At 45.3% G+C, this 16,707-nt stretch overlaps 2 protein-coding genes and 1 long non-coding RNA gene across 4 annotated transcripts in view; 1 reads left to right on the top strand and 2 right to left on the bottom strand.

Annotated features, from left to right (window-relative positions):
- The window catches only part of LOC131104513 (uncharacterized), a 46,981-nt gene extending 38,233 nt beyond the window's left edge, over positions 1-8,748 (bottom strand). Inside the window, exon 1 of the long non-coding RNA XR_009119795.1 lies at positions 8,575-8,748. This is a non-coding gene — a long non-coding RNA (uncharacterized LOC131104513). The remainder of the gene's footprint in view (positions 1-8,574) is intronic.
- On the top strand, positions 1,471-9,594 carry klf4 (Kruppel like factor 4). 2 transcript variants are annotated; one of them, XM_058051775.1, is made up of 5 exons: positions 1,471-1,602; positions 4,207-4,315; positions 5,778-6,621; positions 7,019-7,189; positions 8,561-9,594. In XM_058051775.1, exons 2-5 carry the CDS (start codon positions 4,229-4,231, stop codon positions 8,734-8,736), a joined length of 1,278 nt encoding a protein of 425 aa, XP_057907758.1. In that variant the 5' UTR covers positions 1,471-1,602; positions 4,207-4,228; the 3' UTR covers positions 8,737-9,594. The 2 variants fall into 2 exon arrangements, with proteins under 2 accessions (XP_057907758.1, XP_057907748.1); XM_058051765.1 differs by lacking the exon at positions 1,471-1,602 and adding an exon at positions 3,846-4,124.
- rad23b (RAD23 homolog B, nucleotide excision repair protein) lies at positions 9,030-15,641 on the bottom strand. Its single transcript, XM_058051788.1, has 11 exons — positions 15,273-15,641; positions 14,136-14,217; positions 13,206-13,285; positions 12,901-13,061; positions 12,779-12,828; positions 12,571-12,698; positions 11,634-11,763; positions 11,429-11,556; positions 11,071-11,235; positions 10,391-10,998; positions 9,030-9,706 (listed from the first exon to the last, which is right to left on the bottom strand). Exons 1-10 carry the CDS (start codon positions 15,336-15,338, stop codon positions 10,885-10,887), a joined length of 1,104 nt encoding a protein of 367 aa, XP_057907771.1. The 5' UTR covers positions 15,339-15,641; the 3' UTR covers positions 9,030-9,706; positions 10,391-10,884.
- Positions 15,642-16,707: the final 1,066 nt, after the last annotated feature.

The raw sequence follows: 16,707 nt of genomic DNA on the forward strand, positions 1-16,707 counted from the left end.
TGTGTATCTGGCGAGGAGGACACGGCATCAGGAAGAATGAAGAATCGTTAGCGTTAACAAGCCCCCGCAGTGGTAGAAAATAGTTTCCACCGACCCAAAATCAAGTGGGAAAGACGCCCCAGCCCACTAGACAATATGGACCACTGGTCCAGGTAAGTTCTAGAAGATATTGATACACAGTCCATCTACGCACAAAGCAAGTTCCTCGGTGTTGGCTCCGACAATACCAATGCACCCATAGCTTGGTTGACATGCAGGTCACGGCCTGCGAGGGGAACGTTGTTGGTCGGTTTGGGCTGGTTTTATTGGAGGGCTTTATCGGTGAAAGAAGGGAATTCCCGTCCGCTTCCTCGTGCATTGGAAACGCACAGAAAAGGGAAAGACGTGAGTTCTGGTCTCACATGAGGATTGTGGCCAAGCGGTTTTCTGTTTTGTTTCCGTACTGTTCCGAATGGAACCGTGGCGTTAATCCCGAAACACGTACCAGACCAATTATGCCGTACCGTGACACCCCCCGGTCTCCTGTGAGTCGTTACATGGCCTGTCGTTACATTCCAAATGATATGACCTCGAGGGCATTACGGGGGCATTACAGGAGCTTTACGGGAGCATTATGGCTGCTAGTGCTGTTTTACCATGAGTAGGACACACTATGCCATCTTTATTGTGTTGCGGAGGAGACAGTGGTGTCATTTTTCCCCTTCTTCCACCAGCCCCTCCCCACGCTCTCATTATTGTTGTTATTGCAATGCCAAAGCACCTCAGCTGTCAACCTTTTCTTTTCGGGATCATTTTCAAAACCCATTATCCGGCGGCATAAAGAAACTGCCTGTAATGACCTAGCTTGCATTGTGCGGCGACAGGAAGCGCGGAGAAACTAGGTGCTGTGGTTTGAGCCGTGTGGGTATTTACAGGAATATTTCAATAGAATGTACGTTGAGATGGTTTGGAGTGTTCTCCAGGCCTAGACTTAGACACATAGACACGTTGTTGTACCTAACTACAGATCAAGAACACAACGGAAGACTTCACACAATTTGATGATCAATGAAATAAAAGAAACAACTGGGACCCGTTTTGAGCCCCCAAGCCTCAGTTTGTGAAATCCTGCTGCAGATACGAGATTATCTGCCGCAGGATACAATTTCTGTTCACCAAAGCCGTCACGCTGTCCTCCAAATGTGTCTTTACCTCCCAGTTTTTTTCTGTTTGCTAACCAAAATGGCGTGCACTCAGGCAATCCTAAGTAGCTGCAGTCAGCGTGTCCTGTTGGAGTGACGGAACATTTGTTTGACATGCCCAACGGACAAGATCCTGATGCAGCAGGATGAGTGGCGAAGGCTTGTTTGCTCTCAAACTTTTCTGCAGCCATAATTGTCTCTCGGAGAGAGAGAGAGGTTGGTGTTAGCTCTGCTAGCTTTGAGTAAACACGCCGCAAAAAAAAAACTGTTCAAACGCAGCACTTGAAACAGTTTAGTGATATTCCTCAAGGCCAGCTTTTCTCATGTCGGGTGTCAAGTTTGCGTCGCTGGTTGGTGAACGGACATAAGGAATTTGGAAGAGGAAGATTTGATCGGCGGGGTTTTTGTCACAGAAAATACTGTAAGTCTGACATTCTGTATTTCTATGTTGTTTATTGAAACTATTGAAACTTCATTGATCCACAAGTTTGCCATCTATATTTCTATATGCATTTGAATGGGCATATGACACCGTAAGAACATGAGGCACAAGTCTATGATCCAAAACAGCTGGATCAACACTATTCACCTGTACAAAGACAATAACTAGCAGTACTTTAGATGTAAAAATGCTCTTGGGATTGACCGTTGTACAGATCAAAACTGAAAACCACAGCCCATTGAACGCACCAGCCGGAAGACGGAACAACCCTTGCTAGCAATCGTCAACAGAGGGGCTGTTATTTCCCAACTGTGAAAACTCCATCCGTCTTAGATACTGCATATCCTCACTAGGGTGGGGGTAAGCTGGAGCCTATCCCAGCTGGACTGGTGGCCAGCCAATCCCAGGGCACATATAGACAAAACACATTCATACCTATGGACAATTTGGAGTGGCCAATGAAGCTAACTTGTTTTTTTTTAATGGGGGGGAGCGGAGTACCCGGAGAAAACCCACACATGCACGGGGAGAACTCCACCCAGAGATGGCCAAGGGTGGATTCCAGCCAGGTCTTCCCATCTCCTGACCGTGTGGCCTACATACTACATGCTTCACTACATCCTGGTTTTCTAAATACATATAAATACGAGGGATGTGCATAATTAGCAGTGTCCATAATAATCGTCCCGATATCAGCATAAAAATGTAATATCGGGAACAGATTTTTTTTCCCCGAGCATGAAAAGCGATATAAAAAATGCTGATACAACACATACTGATGAACAACACAATGTGTGTGTTTATTCCATCAGGAGCTATGTCATGTTACACATATCAGTACCAGCTGATATCGGCTGATAACGGTATCAGAAATTGAGAGTTGGACAATATCGGCATATCGTTTCTTTGGCAAAAAAGCCAACATCAGACATCCCTAATAAATACATTGGCCTTATTTTGTGCTCTATCAATAGTCAAAAATGCACCTTGAAGCAAACGGTATGTATTCTTGGCTCGGGCTTCAGTTGAGGGTTCAATCCTGTGCTGCATATAAATGGGAATGAATGTTGGGTGGTGGTCAGAGAGGCTGCAGGCATGAACTGGCAGCCATGTTGATGTCAGCTGTGACTACAGTCGTAGATAACCACCACAGAGTGGATGGAATGATTGCGAAGCGCTACAGGTGCCTTGAACAGCGCCATCAATTCTAACCCATGATTATTATTCAATAGAAATGTAAAGCCATTGAGAAGACAGACATTCACACATTGTACACTGCTCATGAGGTTCAGCGACAAGGATGGGACAATAGCCACCACAGGAAGTACACTGTGGAGAAAAAAGCAAAACACACTTGGGAAATGAGCCATTTTTTTAGTTGAAGTACAAATTTATCTGGTGGTACGTTCCAATTGGGAGGTGCATTATCTAAAACCCATCGCGTCTTTTCGGGGTACAAAGTCTTGTGAGTGGGGTGGTGTCCTCAAAGGGTGTCGCAATAATTATAAATAAGTCAATTATTTGTTATTCTTGGTTCTATGGTTATCATTGCACTTTACTGTTATCAAAGTTTCCACACTACTTGGTAGATTTATAGGATTTTAGAGGTGGAATGAGGCGGTATATTCAAAATAGTATCCTGCAATAATTACAAATAATTTGACTATTTATTTACATGTTCTTATTCTATGGTTGTAATGACACTTTTTCCGCTTTGATATTATTAAAAACACAAACAAGCCAAAGAAAACCCAAAACATACATACATAGTCCCCAGCATTACATCCATATATAGGGAGTGTAGGGGTACAACGTGGTGTTATGTACAATAATGGCAAATAATTAGCATGTTTAAGGCAGTATGTTTAACACACACACACACACATACAAAGATAAGAAAACAAGTCTAATGAAAAACTGAATGAACTGAAGTGAATGAACCGAATGAACTGAAGAATGAAAGCACATGTAGTGGCTAACATAGTATGAACATCGCCATAACACCCCCACCCCGGACAAAATAAACTAAGTCTTCCCATGAGAACATTCAAAACTTTAACAAAAGTAAGAAAAAGTACGACAGGAGTAAGAGCAGTGCGGATGGGTACTGTTGCTATGAACACAAACAACGTGCTGCCTCGCTCGCGTTAATGTTTTTGGCCCGGTTGCCAGGCAACGCAGGCGAGGCCACGCCCAGCGATTTAAAGGCACACCGCTTCACACGCCGCTCTCAGTCCGCAGCCAGACGCTCAATTGCGTGGCCACGACGACGACGACGGCGACACGGCCGCGCGGAAAGAGGGATTCCCGGACGATCGGCGCCTTCTGGTCTTCCCGCGAAAAATCATTAAAAAAATAGAATAAACTGAAACACCCACGCGCAGTACGTGGCACGCACGTCCAGCGGAAGCAGAATGTCGTGACACATACTGGAGCGACTTATTATTTTCTTTGCTTTTTTTTTTCTTTTTCTGAAAGCAATATAAATTCCTGTGAATGAGGTGCGAACGATATTTTGGAGGACAAACGTGGAGGACTACAACATCAGGACCGAGGAGGACTGACTTTTTGTTGTTGTTTTAGGCAGCCTCCAAATGACGTCGAGATGGCTTTAGGGGGGACGCTGCTGCCATCCATATCCACCTTTACCAGCCCTGCTACCAAGACCAAAGCCATAGCGAGTGCCAACCTGGTGGGTGAAGCCTGCTTCTATGAATACTTCTATGAATACTTCTATGAATACAGTACTGTACCGGTAGAGTACTACTGTGTACGCAGACACACTTGATGCGGCGTGCACCTTCCTAGACCAAAAGGGAGTGGGATGGCTATACTGTAAGGTCAACGGGGGCGTCCAAACTTTTCATCAATACAGTTGAATTGGTGTGTGGGTGTTTGTGGGGGGGGGGGCTTTGACACAGGTCTACATCTCAACAAAAGTAATATCTAATCATATAGCTCATTGAAAGTCAATGTGGTTTATTTTCATAGTAGTTTAGCATAGTAAGCTGAGGGCCGGTAAAACATAAGTTGTGGGCCAAAACCAACCCTTGCGGTGCACTTTGGACACCCCTGATACTTCCTCCATCACAAAATAAGTCAAATAAATTCAATATGAAGATTAAAGTGTGGACTACGGGAATTACAGACCCTCCAGGGATCAAAAGTATTTGGACAGGTGGTGACTGGCACGTTTCTAAACAAGAGTATTTGCAGGTGGAGTCGTTTAAGGTTCATGCATTATTTGCTGCTAGTCATGCTAGCCTCTACTTTTTAGGAAAGAGTTTGTCATACCAAACCATATCAAGGTGAAATGACAAATAATGAAGCACAAAATGGACAAGAAAAACAATAACAAAATAGTAAGGATCCAAAACATACCGCATCATATGTCACAGAAGTGTATGTACACTTGCTAATAGAAGACAAATTTAGCAGTAGTTTTGGCAGGCAAATTAATGGAATATGAATATGATTTGACGGTGGGCTGGCAGAGCATGCTCAGTGAAGACAAAAATTAAAGAAAAATAATCCTAAATGCTAAATGTCATCTTGCATACTAGTGGAGTATCAAGCGGAGTACCCCAGGGATGAGCTAACTAGCGCTCCTGAACGCTACACACAAAAGGCTGAAAGGTTGGCAAAACATTCACGCTATAATTTTTCTAGCAAACGCACCGCATGGTGGCGCTGTTGATGCACCCCTTGAAATTGAAACGACTTGAAATTTCTCACACAGCTCTACCGACACCTGCTGTAACTTTGGAGGGTTTAGCGCTCATTTTGGTGTTCGCTTTAGCGCATGTCTGTAAAAAGTGGGGATGATTGTTTGAAAAACATGGCCGCCATCAAGCTAATGTGTTTACAGGCATGGGCGGGGCTTGGCAATTGGTTGTCCATAAGTCGTAGACCAGTGGCGAGGACATCGGTACATGTACAGTACACAGTACACAACATGTAGCGCAAGCCTGTCTGCGCTTTACGTACGCATAGGTGCTACACTGACCACATCTTTGCTTCAGGAATAATGACAATAATAACAACAATAATAATAATAATATTGAGTCCAGTCATATTGACCTTATCCTGAGGGACAGTGTCGACAACATTGCTGTATGATTCTCGCCACTGATGCCTCTGTAAATTTCCTCTAGAGATGGAAGGAGGAGCTGTCCCATCTTAAGAGACTCAGCGTGCCAACCGGGAGCTCCGAGCCAGACCATCCCAGCACCACCAGCACAACAAGCCCCAGCATGTCCAAGAAAGACGCTGAGCCAGACCTGGACTTAGACTATGACTTCATTCTGTCCAATTCCATGCTCCAGCAGCAGCAGCAGCAACAGCAGGACGAGGCCATGGTGTGTGGGTCTGCCCAAGCCCTGCAGCCCCCATCGCCAGGCTCCTTCCCCTCCTCGTACCCATTACCGTCCCCTCAGGGCTCAGCCGGCGAGTTGCTCTACACCATCCCGGACATTAGCGACGTCTCCCCGTCGGGAGGTTTTGTGGCGGAGCTCATGAGACCCGAACTGGACCCGGCGTACCTTCACCCCACTAGTCTCCATGGCAAGTTTGTGGTCAAGACCACAGTGGACCTGGGGGAGTACAGCCTGGGGGTCAACGTCAGCAAAGCCTGCGTTAATCCAGCGGCAGATCCGCCCCCTGCCCGCACCTCGCCGCCCTTTACGTGCCACCGGATAAAGCAGGAGACACCCAGTAACTGTACCGTCACGCAGCCCATGGACCTCCACCTAAGCGGGGGGAGGCAGAGACCAGGCCAGCTGGACCTGCACGGCTTCCCCGGAAGCACGGGGCGGTCCATGACGGGCGGCCGCTTATCCTCATCCTCGTCCCTCTCACCGGAACACCCTCTGAGCCGCGAACACCAGGTGTTGGGCCACCCTCACGCGCAGATTCCTCTACCTCCCCACGGATACCACCACAGCTCCCCGCAGGGATACTCCGCCTACCCTCAAGCGACCGCCATGCAGCAATACCAAGGTGCGTGCTCACGCAACACGGACATCTGTCGTTTGACATGCTTGTCCATTAGTCAAAGAGAAGACACGCATACACTAACAAAGAGCAGACTGCGGCGAGGCATGTGAAGTCCCTTTAAATATATCCTATACAACATTGTGGGTTGTAATTACAGAGCAACAGGAGCGCTTGAAAGAGATTAAAACCAACATCCCGTGGCCTTGGATACAAAAGCATCTCTTCATCGTAGACTTCAAGAAACCAGACCAGATGTGACGCTAATTTAACGTATTGTTTTCGTCCTTTTGCACAATACGGACGACTCTTTTAAACTAAGGGGCTTAGTTTTCCCTCCATTTTGCGTCGGCGTTCTTCTGACACCGTCACTGTATTAAACAGGTGCTCTTTTTTTTTACAGACCCCCTCATGGTCTCCAGCGGCGACTGCATGCCGGAAGAACCCAAGCCCAAGCGGGGGCGCCGCTCCTGGCCCAGGAAACGAGTGGCCACGCATACGTGTGACTACGTCGGCTGTGGGAAGACCTATACCAAGAGCTCGCACCTCAAAGCGCACCACCGCACACATACAGGTAATGCACCAAGGGAAACGCTTCCTACCGCACCTTGCCACCTTCAACTGTACGCTTATGTGAGCACGATGTGGGGAAACTGAAACATCTAGCGATTCCGTCACATCGAAGCTACACATCGTGATGAAAACTAAGAAATCCATATTTCTAGAGGTATGCTTTTCATTGGAAAACAAGAAAGATACGTCATGTAAGGCGAGATATCATGTCCTCAAACATATGGGGAGCGTACCCCCATATGCCCTTATAAATTAGTGGCAGGACACGCCAGACCATGAAAAAAAAAGTGTGGCTTATAATCTGGAAAACATTTCAGCTTTTCATGCTTGTGCTGGGCCAATAAACAAGCTGTGGGCTCCAAATGGCCCCCAGGCCGCACCTTGGACACCCCCGGTATAGCCTGCCATATCAACATCAGGATGCATGTACTGTATGTGGGTACCATTGTGGGTACTATGCAACCATCCGTTCAGCTCAGTGTGATGAATATAGACACCTTTTGTTCACTCTGGTCTTTTCAACCATTGATCCCCAACCAGTGTTACGTGTACCCGGGTGGTACATGAGCAAATTGCAGTGGGTACAGCTAGCTTCCCAGCTGTGCCAGAATCAGTATGGTTGTGTTACATTCTGCTCCTGGAGAATTATCAACACCAAATGTAATCTTACATGCTAAACGGAGACTTTATGTACTGCAACAGAGCCGGTGTTGCTCATGCTGTCCAGCAGCATTTAACGTGCATGCAGAGCTAGATGAAGCAGCTGGAGGCCGACCGCTCACGTTGCCGCAAAATGCAGTTGCTACCATCTTGTGGTGTTCATGAAAAGTACACCAGGAGGTTGCCTGCAGCCACAGCCAATTAAATCCAATGTTTAAGACCTCGTTCTAATAAGAGAAATAGAGCACTTACGCTACATTTAGAGATGCTAACATGAAAAGCATTTCACCACAAGTTTCTTCAATTATTTCCAAGATTTTTCCAGCATTTTTCTGCACGAAAATGTACAGGAAACTGGAAATGTTCACTTGACTTTGGTTCTGTAGCAGCCAAGTGAAAATTACTTCTAGGAACACCGTGATTTTTGCATTTTACCCCCTAAAAGCTAACTTTTAAAAAGAGAACTTAAGTGCTTTTCAAACATTTGACACACCCCGAGGACCCGCGGCCTATGTGCACCGCATGCTATGAAAAAGGAACCTGGTTATGGGGGGTGGGGGATGGGAGCCTTGTAGCCTTACCCAAACATAAAACCCCCAGCAGCTCCATTAGCTCTAGCTGGGCCTTTTTAGCTACACAACAGGAAGGACCTCTTCTGGAGTCAAAGGTCACGGCTAACTCCATTTATGTGCATTGTCTTTCCGATAACAAGGAGAGAAGCCTTACCACTGCGACTGGGAGGGCTGCGGGTGGAAGTTTGCCCGTTCCGATGAGCTGACGCGCCACTACAGGAAGCACACAGGCCACCGACCCTTCCAATGCCAGAAATGTGACAGGGCCTTCTCCAGGTCGGACCACCTGGCCCTACACATGAAGAGACACTTGTGAGGACCGGATGACGACGACCAAGGACGGCTGCAGAACTAATTCAGCAGGACTTGCCTTGGGATACGCCAACAAGACGCGCTGTGGTGTTCATGGCTTAAAGAGCGACTGTCAAGACGAGACCTGTCTGGGTTGTACAAGGGAGCAAAACTGGAAGTCCTTTTATTTATGTGACAAAAACCTGAGGACCACGTGCCAGAGACTCTTGGAACTGGAATTTGGTTCTTCTTGACGTGGAAAAACCAGCATTAAGAGAAAACATCTCCAGAGGCCTTCTACCTGCAGCGACACATCCAACACTGTATGGAAGCATATCATATATATTTATATATAGTCACATTTCACCTGCCACTCCATTGACCTCAGCTACAATGGTCGACCATTTATACCCAATGGTGCTCAAAGCGCTTCCAAAAAAAAGGTACCAAAGATGGACAAAAACAGGAAGTAGTGACAAAGTGCCATGAGATTCCAAAAATAATCAGGTTATGACTTTCACTTTCCAGCGGTGATGGCAATCTTGAGATGCACTGCGGTTGCAGAGTGCAATAATTTATATGGAAAAACGTTCATATTTTTCTAATGAAATGAGTGACTCTGAACAAAAAAAAAGTTGTGTTTTTGTGTTCAAGCCAAATAATGTAATATAATCCTGATCCTTGTACATTTGTAGATAAGAATCCTTTGTTATTATGGTTTTGTATTTTACAGTACAATAAAATGTATTTCAGATAATGGAACAGTGGTCCCTTGTGTTGGTCTGCCATATTGAGGATGCCCACCGGGGTACGTTGTCGCCATTTAAGCCACTTTTAAATACTGTAGGATATACTGGCACGCCCTGTCTGACTTAAGGATCAAATTGTTACATACTGCTGCTTTCCAAAGATGCATTCATGTGCATATTAAAAGTTGGCCGGGGAAGGTCTGCTGGGTTTGTTGTGGTCGCCTTACGATTATCCATCAATGAACACTAGCAAATGACAAACAGACAATATACATTTCACTCAATAAATGATACTTCATCATTTGAAACTTTAATAAACATTATATGCATCAAATAAAGAAATATAGAATTTAAACTATGGAATAAAGTTTTTCACTAATGATTTAAGTGGACCTAATATGCTCATTATCCCACCCTTTGTATAGAGTGGTGGTCTCCTACAAAGCAGCTACACACAAGAACCCTACACAAAGCCTTTTAGATCTTCCAGAACATGCACCTATATTTTATTTCATTCGTACTTCCCGCCAAAACGCTGTTTACATTTCTTCCACCCACAGCCCGCCCCCGGGCACGCCCACTCCGCTGTGATTGGTCACACGCCCAAAGCGCATCCTAACTGTGAACCATATGTGACTTCACAAAGTGGCACCACCTATCCCAAAGTTCCTTCAGGGCTCACTTCCAAATGTTCAAAAGTCATGATCTGATCCTTTGGCATGGTTTAACTCCACAATACAACATTCTATAACTACAGTTAGAACTCAGAAAAGCCAAATATTGATTTTTCCCCACACTAATTCATAACTTAATGAGCTGCTTATTTAGTTATATGTGTAATTATGTCCTCCAAAAAGAACCATAGTCAGAAATATCCCATAACAAGTCCCAAGACAGAAAATGAAACTAGTAAATATTGACCTCACTCACCTCAGGGCTGTTGGAGACGTCCACCTTATGGTCTATGCCGCCCTCTAGCGGTCCTCTCAGGAAGCGCAGCGCCCTAGACATTCAATAGCAGCTGGCGGTCGGCAATACAATCAATACAGCAGTGCTTGATTGCAAGAATAGGAAAATATGAAATAGGCGTCAGAACACATATTGCATTTATTGAAGGTTGAATGGAAGCCTACCGTGATTGTAAGCCACGGACATGGTTACCCATGAAGAATGTACAATGGGGAGAAAGCTATTACTAATGCACTTTTAGTTCTCAAACTTAGAAAAACATAGTCAAAATAAGACATATGTGTAAACAACAATGATTGAAAAAATAATAATAATAATTATAGTGAAATTATTACTGGAGTATGGCGAGGGGGGGTAGATGTGTAAATAGATGATACCGTGGATGTATCTCCGATGACAGAAATCGAACGTAGAAATAAATCTCTATCAAGTGGTAGTCAGGGTTGAAATCACCATCAGTCGTCATCGAAATTCTGCTGTAAAAGGAAGTTGGCCGCCAAGTTCTCGTTCTTCTCACAAGCAAAGTAGGCTTGTATAACGAGCCCCTCCGGAAATCCTAAGGCTTTTAGCTGCAAGACACGGGACATGCTATAGCTAGCCACACACGCCTTTCTCAGGGCAACGAGTCGGTTACTCCTCACCCTCTCGATGGCTTCCTTCTCCTGCGGGGTGACCTGGATGTAGCTCATGTTGGCGCCGCCTTGAGAGTCACCCGGCGCCCCGGCGGTGCCCCCGCCCATTGGCGACGACTCTGGAAGGGGCTCGTTCAGCATCTGTATGAAGTGCTCTTGATTGTTGCTGATTTCCTGTGTGGAGAAAGAAAAAACATGACTCAGCATTGTCTAAATACTGGCTGGGGGCTGTCTAATAACCAAAATATAAGAAAAATGCCCCATCCCAAGTTCACCACTAATTGAGCTTTGAAAACGGATTCATTCTGCTTCCATTATTTCACATGGGAGAAATTCCGGAACAAAATCCATGTTTACCTATACCTACCTGTAGAAGCTCCGGGTTTTCCCTGCCAATCTCCTGCAGCAGAGCCGGAAGCAGTGCAGCGTTCTGCTGGATCAACTGCCGCATCATGTAGAACTGCGGCTGATTCCTTAGGAAACTCAGCGGATTACCTGAGAGCACGAGCAGATTCAATAGGCGACACAAAGGAACGTTTTCCACATGACCACATGTGCGAGGTTCCTCTTACCTGCACCCTCTGGAGCACCGGTGCTGGGCGGGTTGCTTAAATCACCCGTAGGTCCACTTGGAGCGCCACCCAGGGCGGACAATGCGGCATCAGACCCTCTGGCTTGGACCTGCTCCCTACTTGGGATGCCCTGATGGTACGTTCACAAAAATGTTTGAATTTGTTGTGTGGAAGATTTCTTGTACAGTAGCTCGCATTTCAAGAACCATTTTTGTTACAGTACGGATTCTCAGGGATTCTCAGCGTCGTGCAGGCAGGGCCAGCAAAGCCTCCTCTGCTAGCCTAAAGACCATGAGAAGCACTGACCTCCATTCACATTTTAATCCTTGCATTTGTCCATGAACATGTCTAGTCTATTATGGTCATTTCCTAGGGTGTGTTTTGGCTGCACTGCTCTATGTAGCATTACCAGGTCCATCTTATCTTCTCATGGTCTTCAGAACCAGGACCTCTGACAGACGTCCGTCACCACTATTTAGCTAGCAGGGCAACAATAACGTTAGCATTCCCCAGGGCGAAACTGTTGAACATGCCAAGTTATGGCCACCATGTCTCATGGAGGAGAACAACTTGGACGTTTTTGTCATGTTATTGAATATTGATTCTGAACTGTGTTGCAATTGGTGGAGCACCAAACTGACAGGAAGCAGCTACTAAGGTGGATGTTATGTAATGCTCCAAGTTGGAAGCGGAAACGTAGGTCAGAGATTGTTTCTTCACCTCAGACGTGACAGTACCCACCCCAGATACACCAAAAGCCTCTGTTGATGCCACACCATGGAATATTGCATGTTGTATATTATTGATGGTTTGTACAATTGCCACAGCTCCAAGAGTGATCATCATGGAGGTGTGGAAAAGGATTCCAGTAGCAACCGGTGCAGCTCTGGTGAGTTCGAGTATGAAGGCGGTGCGAGTGGATGTTTATGTTCCTTACCGAGAGCAGGTACTCCACGGCTCTGTCTGGGTTGTTGAAGCTGGCTCTCAGAGCCGCCACCACCTGCTCCCTCTCATAGCCCATGAGCATCATCTCGGTCACCATGGCGTCGTACGATGGGCCTGTCACTACGAGAGGACTTCAGCAGTCAATTCTGTGTTTGAGCGAGCGAAAGGTACGACAGGAACCGGAAGCAACGCGGCCTTACCAAGAGTCGAACCTGCTTCATCGACGAAGGTGGACGAAGCCGCCGAGCTCCTGCAGGAGGCAAAGAGACGCATGAGTGGTGCCACAGGTAAAATCAAGACACAGGAACTATCACGTGGTTACCCGCCAGTGGAGGGAGGTGGGTTGGCAGCGGCAGGCCGCCTCGCTTCTGGCTGGCCATCCGCAGGGGCACGCTCTGTGGGCGTCTGCGAAGTGGACGATGTCGTCGGAGGGGCCGCCGTGCTGGGTGCCGATGAAGGTGGGGCAGCTGAGGCCTTTTTAGGCTACAAGTTCATCATTAGGACACAACTAAAATCACCTCTGAAAATGCAATCGTCACCAAATAACCAGCAATAATCTATGATATGATAATCGTCAATCATATCAATTTACAATTAGATCTTACTGAAAGAGGAAAAGCCACAAACCTTGGTCACCATGACGACAACAAAGTTCTTCTCATCAATTTTGTACTCTTTGAGCGTGGAGTCATCACTGAGGATTTTACCTGCAGACAAAAGTGAAGATCATTTCACGCTGTTCTGCTGTGACTGCCACAATAAAGGCTAAAATTGCATTATTATTATTATTGGTTTTATTATTAAATGAACCAATTCTAAAATACCAATAGATAAATAGCAACATAATAAACAAAGAACGCATCTACAGAGCAAGGGTGTCCAAAGAGCTGCCCGAGGGCCATCTGCAGCCCATAACTTGTTTTTCTGGAGACTCTGGCTACCTCCCACAGTCCAAAAACACATCACGAATCCTTGTGAAATTAAAACGGGACAACATTTTTCATTCTGAGAAAATATGTCTAGTGGCCCCGAGGCCTGGGACAATAACAAATAATCACAAAAACACAGTTGCTAGCCTCAGTATATTGCCATGTATCTGTTTTCCTCTTCTCTTGCCTCTGACAGGCAGGAAGAGAGTTCACTCTGTGCATTGCTTTCACCACCTTGGCACCCACGTTCCATGGAACAATGCAATGTAAGACCATTCATTCATTTTCTACCGCTTATCCTCACAAGGTGCTGGAGCCTATCCCAGCTTTCTTCGGACAAGAGGCGGGGTACACCTTGGACCGGTCGCCAGCCAATCACAGGGCACATATAGACAAACAACCATTCACACTAACATTCATACCTATGGACAATTTGGAGTCGCCAATTAACCTAGCATGTTTTTGGAATGTGGGAGGAAACCGGAGTACCCGGAGAAAACCCACGCATGCTCGGGTCTCCTAGCTGTGAGTTCTGTGCGCTAACCACTCGACCGCCGTGCAGCCTAATGTAAGACCAATGGACATAAAATAATACAATAAAAGAAAAAGAAAATAGTCCATAAAATACCAGCATAGATTAGTTTCTGCCCGGCAACTGGAAAATTGTCCTGCCCCTTCTCTTGCTCGATCCGCTCTTTTAATGTCGTCACCTGTGAGGGAAACATGACAGCAACACGAATTGATCTTTAGCCAATATTGCAACAAAACCAGTAACATCAAAAGAAAACATTAGCTAAACGCTTTTTGATGTTTATTCGTGTTTTCAGCTGCCTGAGAGGAGCCAACTATTGGAAGAACATGGACAAGAGTAAAGACAAGGCGAAATCGGAGGGTGGAGTCGGTGGTCCTCAGGTTACGGCATTTTGTAATTCCGAACACAATCCAATAAATGAATTTAAAAATGTAACTTGGTCTGTAAGACCTGACTTTCTTGACTATTACAGCATATGCTGCATGGAATGACTAGGATGGCTGTTTAATTAATGAACTTTGGTCTCTTCTTTCTGTGTAAACAAGTGTAAACAAGTGGAAGGTCGGCTCTTCTGGTCAAAATACGCCCAAGTAAAGAAAAACCATTACCATGGAAGTTCAAATGAACACCGTTAGAAGCTCCCAAGAGAAGAGAAACAATCAGCTCCTATGAAAGCCATTATGGTTATTATCATTGAGATGGAAGCGGAACCAATCTCCCAGTGACTTTGGTGTTCATTTGGGTCAAACTCAGGCAGACCATTCAATTTGCACCAACACTCCTTAAAAGGGTCTCGGACCCAAGACCACCTGGTGTGGCATTCAAGGCCCATGAGTACCTACAGTAAACGTAGCACAACTGAGGTCCAAAGTATACTTGGTCATAAAGTATTAAAACGGCCAGAGAGCCACCCTGTTTGTAGTTACTTGGTCTTGTACAAGTACACGAAGGGCAGACGAGACTCGTAGTTACGAAATAAAGTAAAGATTATCTGTGAATAGCAGCCGGATATGGCGAAATATTAATATTTGTTTTCAGTCCGTACCGTCAATCATTGCAACCAGACACAAATATCGAGTACTGTAACATTTAAGACGGATCAACTGTGTGAAATTGTTAAACCGGAACAAATGTCCAATTATTTCAGTTAAAATAAATACGTTGTCTAGACTGAAATGCTGTTTTTATTGCGTTAGTGCAAACCAACTCCCGTTCCCTCCATGTTTGACTTACCGTTTCCTCTTCGTCTATGTCGATTCTGAACGTCTGCTGCTGCAAAGTTTTCAAAGTAATCTGCATTTTGACGCAATATTCTATCCAAAAATAGGGTTTAAATGGGCTAAATTCAACTTATAGGACCGTGTTTTGGTTTGGCTGGCTCATTACAAACTGTCAGCCGCCATGCCTTGGCGCCACTCTTGTTCTACGCTCGTTTTGACTAAAGTGAGTGAATGCTAGCGCTCCTAGCGGTTAGCCTTGGTGTGACAGACGGGGATTAACATAATCACGGATTTATAATAATGACGAAATCATTTCCATCACCAGTTAAACCTGTAATGGAATAATATTTTTGGCGTTAATTTTTAAAGCAATAACATTTAACGCGTTGTTTGTCTTGTTTGTGCTTTTTGGATAACTTCCTGTTGCCTTGAATTGCACTCGGACATTTGAACACACGTAGTGGGTGCTCATCTCATCTTTTGACACACTTGTCTTTATAGTGAGAGAATAATTATGACACATTTGTCTTTATATTGTATTCTTTAATTGTTATATACGTCAATTGTGCGTGCAGTCTTGTCTTTAGCGGTCGTTAGGGTGTGACGTCATTCCCGATATGTTCCGATTTCCGAGGTGCGGCAACGCAGCATGTATCCCTCTAGCACACGTACACACACGTACATACAGCTAGTCCAAAAACCGTCTTTTTTTGCTTTTCGTGCCTTTTTGTCAGGCGGCATATTGCGTTCAAGCAACTAAAACTCATTTTGGGCATCTCTATAGAGAATAGAGACGTGAAAATGATGACATATTTTGTAGCGTTTGCGACGTGAACCACAGTTGGGGTCTCGCTGTGATGACGTCACACGGAGTGCCAGTTTATTGCTTAAATAACAGCAATGGCTTCTGCTTAAATGTTTTCATGTGGACAGTGTCACATTTTTACATTTCCCTCCTCAATGTGGGGACATGCAGAAAAAAGTAAATGATTATGTGAATGGCCACCATTGTTATTTCCAAATAAGACTATAATTCATAATAATATTATGAATATATCCAGTTGAATGCGCTTATACATATCCATCCAGACCTTCGTATGCATTAGCTTTGACATCTGCCTTGCAAGTGTCCCAATTCTTATTTTCAGTGGCGTGTGAGTTGTGGTCTGGAATCAAACATGCAATGGTGGACTGTATGAATCTGTCAATCTTTATATCCCAATCCTCTCAATGTCTCCATCTGGCCGGCCCCCTTCAGTTCTTCTCTGCTCTCATCTGTTGGCAGACGTCCATCCCAAATTCTCCATGTGTCCTCCTTTGCCCCTCCTCTCCGGCTATCCCCCCTGCCGTCATTGCGGTCTCAAGTGCTAAACTGTGAGATTAAAATCTGATCCTCCGCGATCTGGAAATAGCTCAGAGACGTGAGATCATGTCTTGCGTTTCTTGTA

Source organism: Doryrhamphus excisus, chromosome 2 (genome assembly GCF_030265055.1).
Source record: "Doryrhamphus excisus isolate RoL2022-K1 chromosome 2, RoL_Dexc_1.0, whole genome shotgun sequence".
Lineage (NCBI taxonomy): Eukaryota > Metazoa > Chordata > Actinopteri > Syngnathiformes > Syngnathidae > Doryrhamphus > Doryrhamphus excisus.

Excerpts from the sequence above, each read along its gene's own strand:
- klf4 (XM_058051765.1), top strand. Across the intron at positions 4,316-5,777 it reads CCATAGCGAGTGCCAACCTG|AGATGGAAGGAGGAGCTGTC; the intron begins GTGGGTGAAGCC and ends AATTTCCTCTAG. Across the intron at positions 7,190-8,560 it reads GCACCACCGCACACATACAG|GAGAGAAGCCTTACCACTGC; the intron begins GTAATGCACCAA and ends TCCGATAACAAG.
- rad23b (XM_058051788.1), bottom strand. The coding sequence starts at position 15,338 with ATGCAGATTACTTTGAAAACTTTGCAGCAGCAGACGTTCAGAATCGAC. Across the intron at positions 14,218-15,272 it reads ACATAGACGAAGAGGAAACG|GTGACGACATTAAAAGAGCG; the intron begins GTAAGTCAAACA and ends TTTCCCTCACAG. Across the intron at positions 13,062-13,205 it reads TTGTCGTCATGGTGACCAAG|CCTAAAAAGGCCTCAGCTGC; the intron begins GTTTGTGGCTTT and ends ATGAACTTGTAG.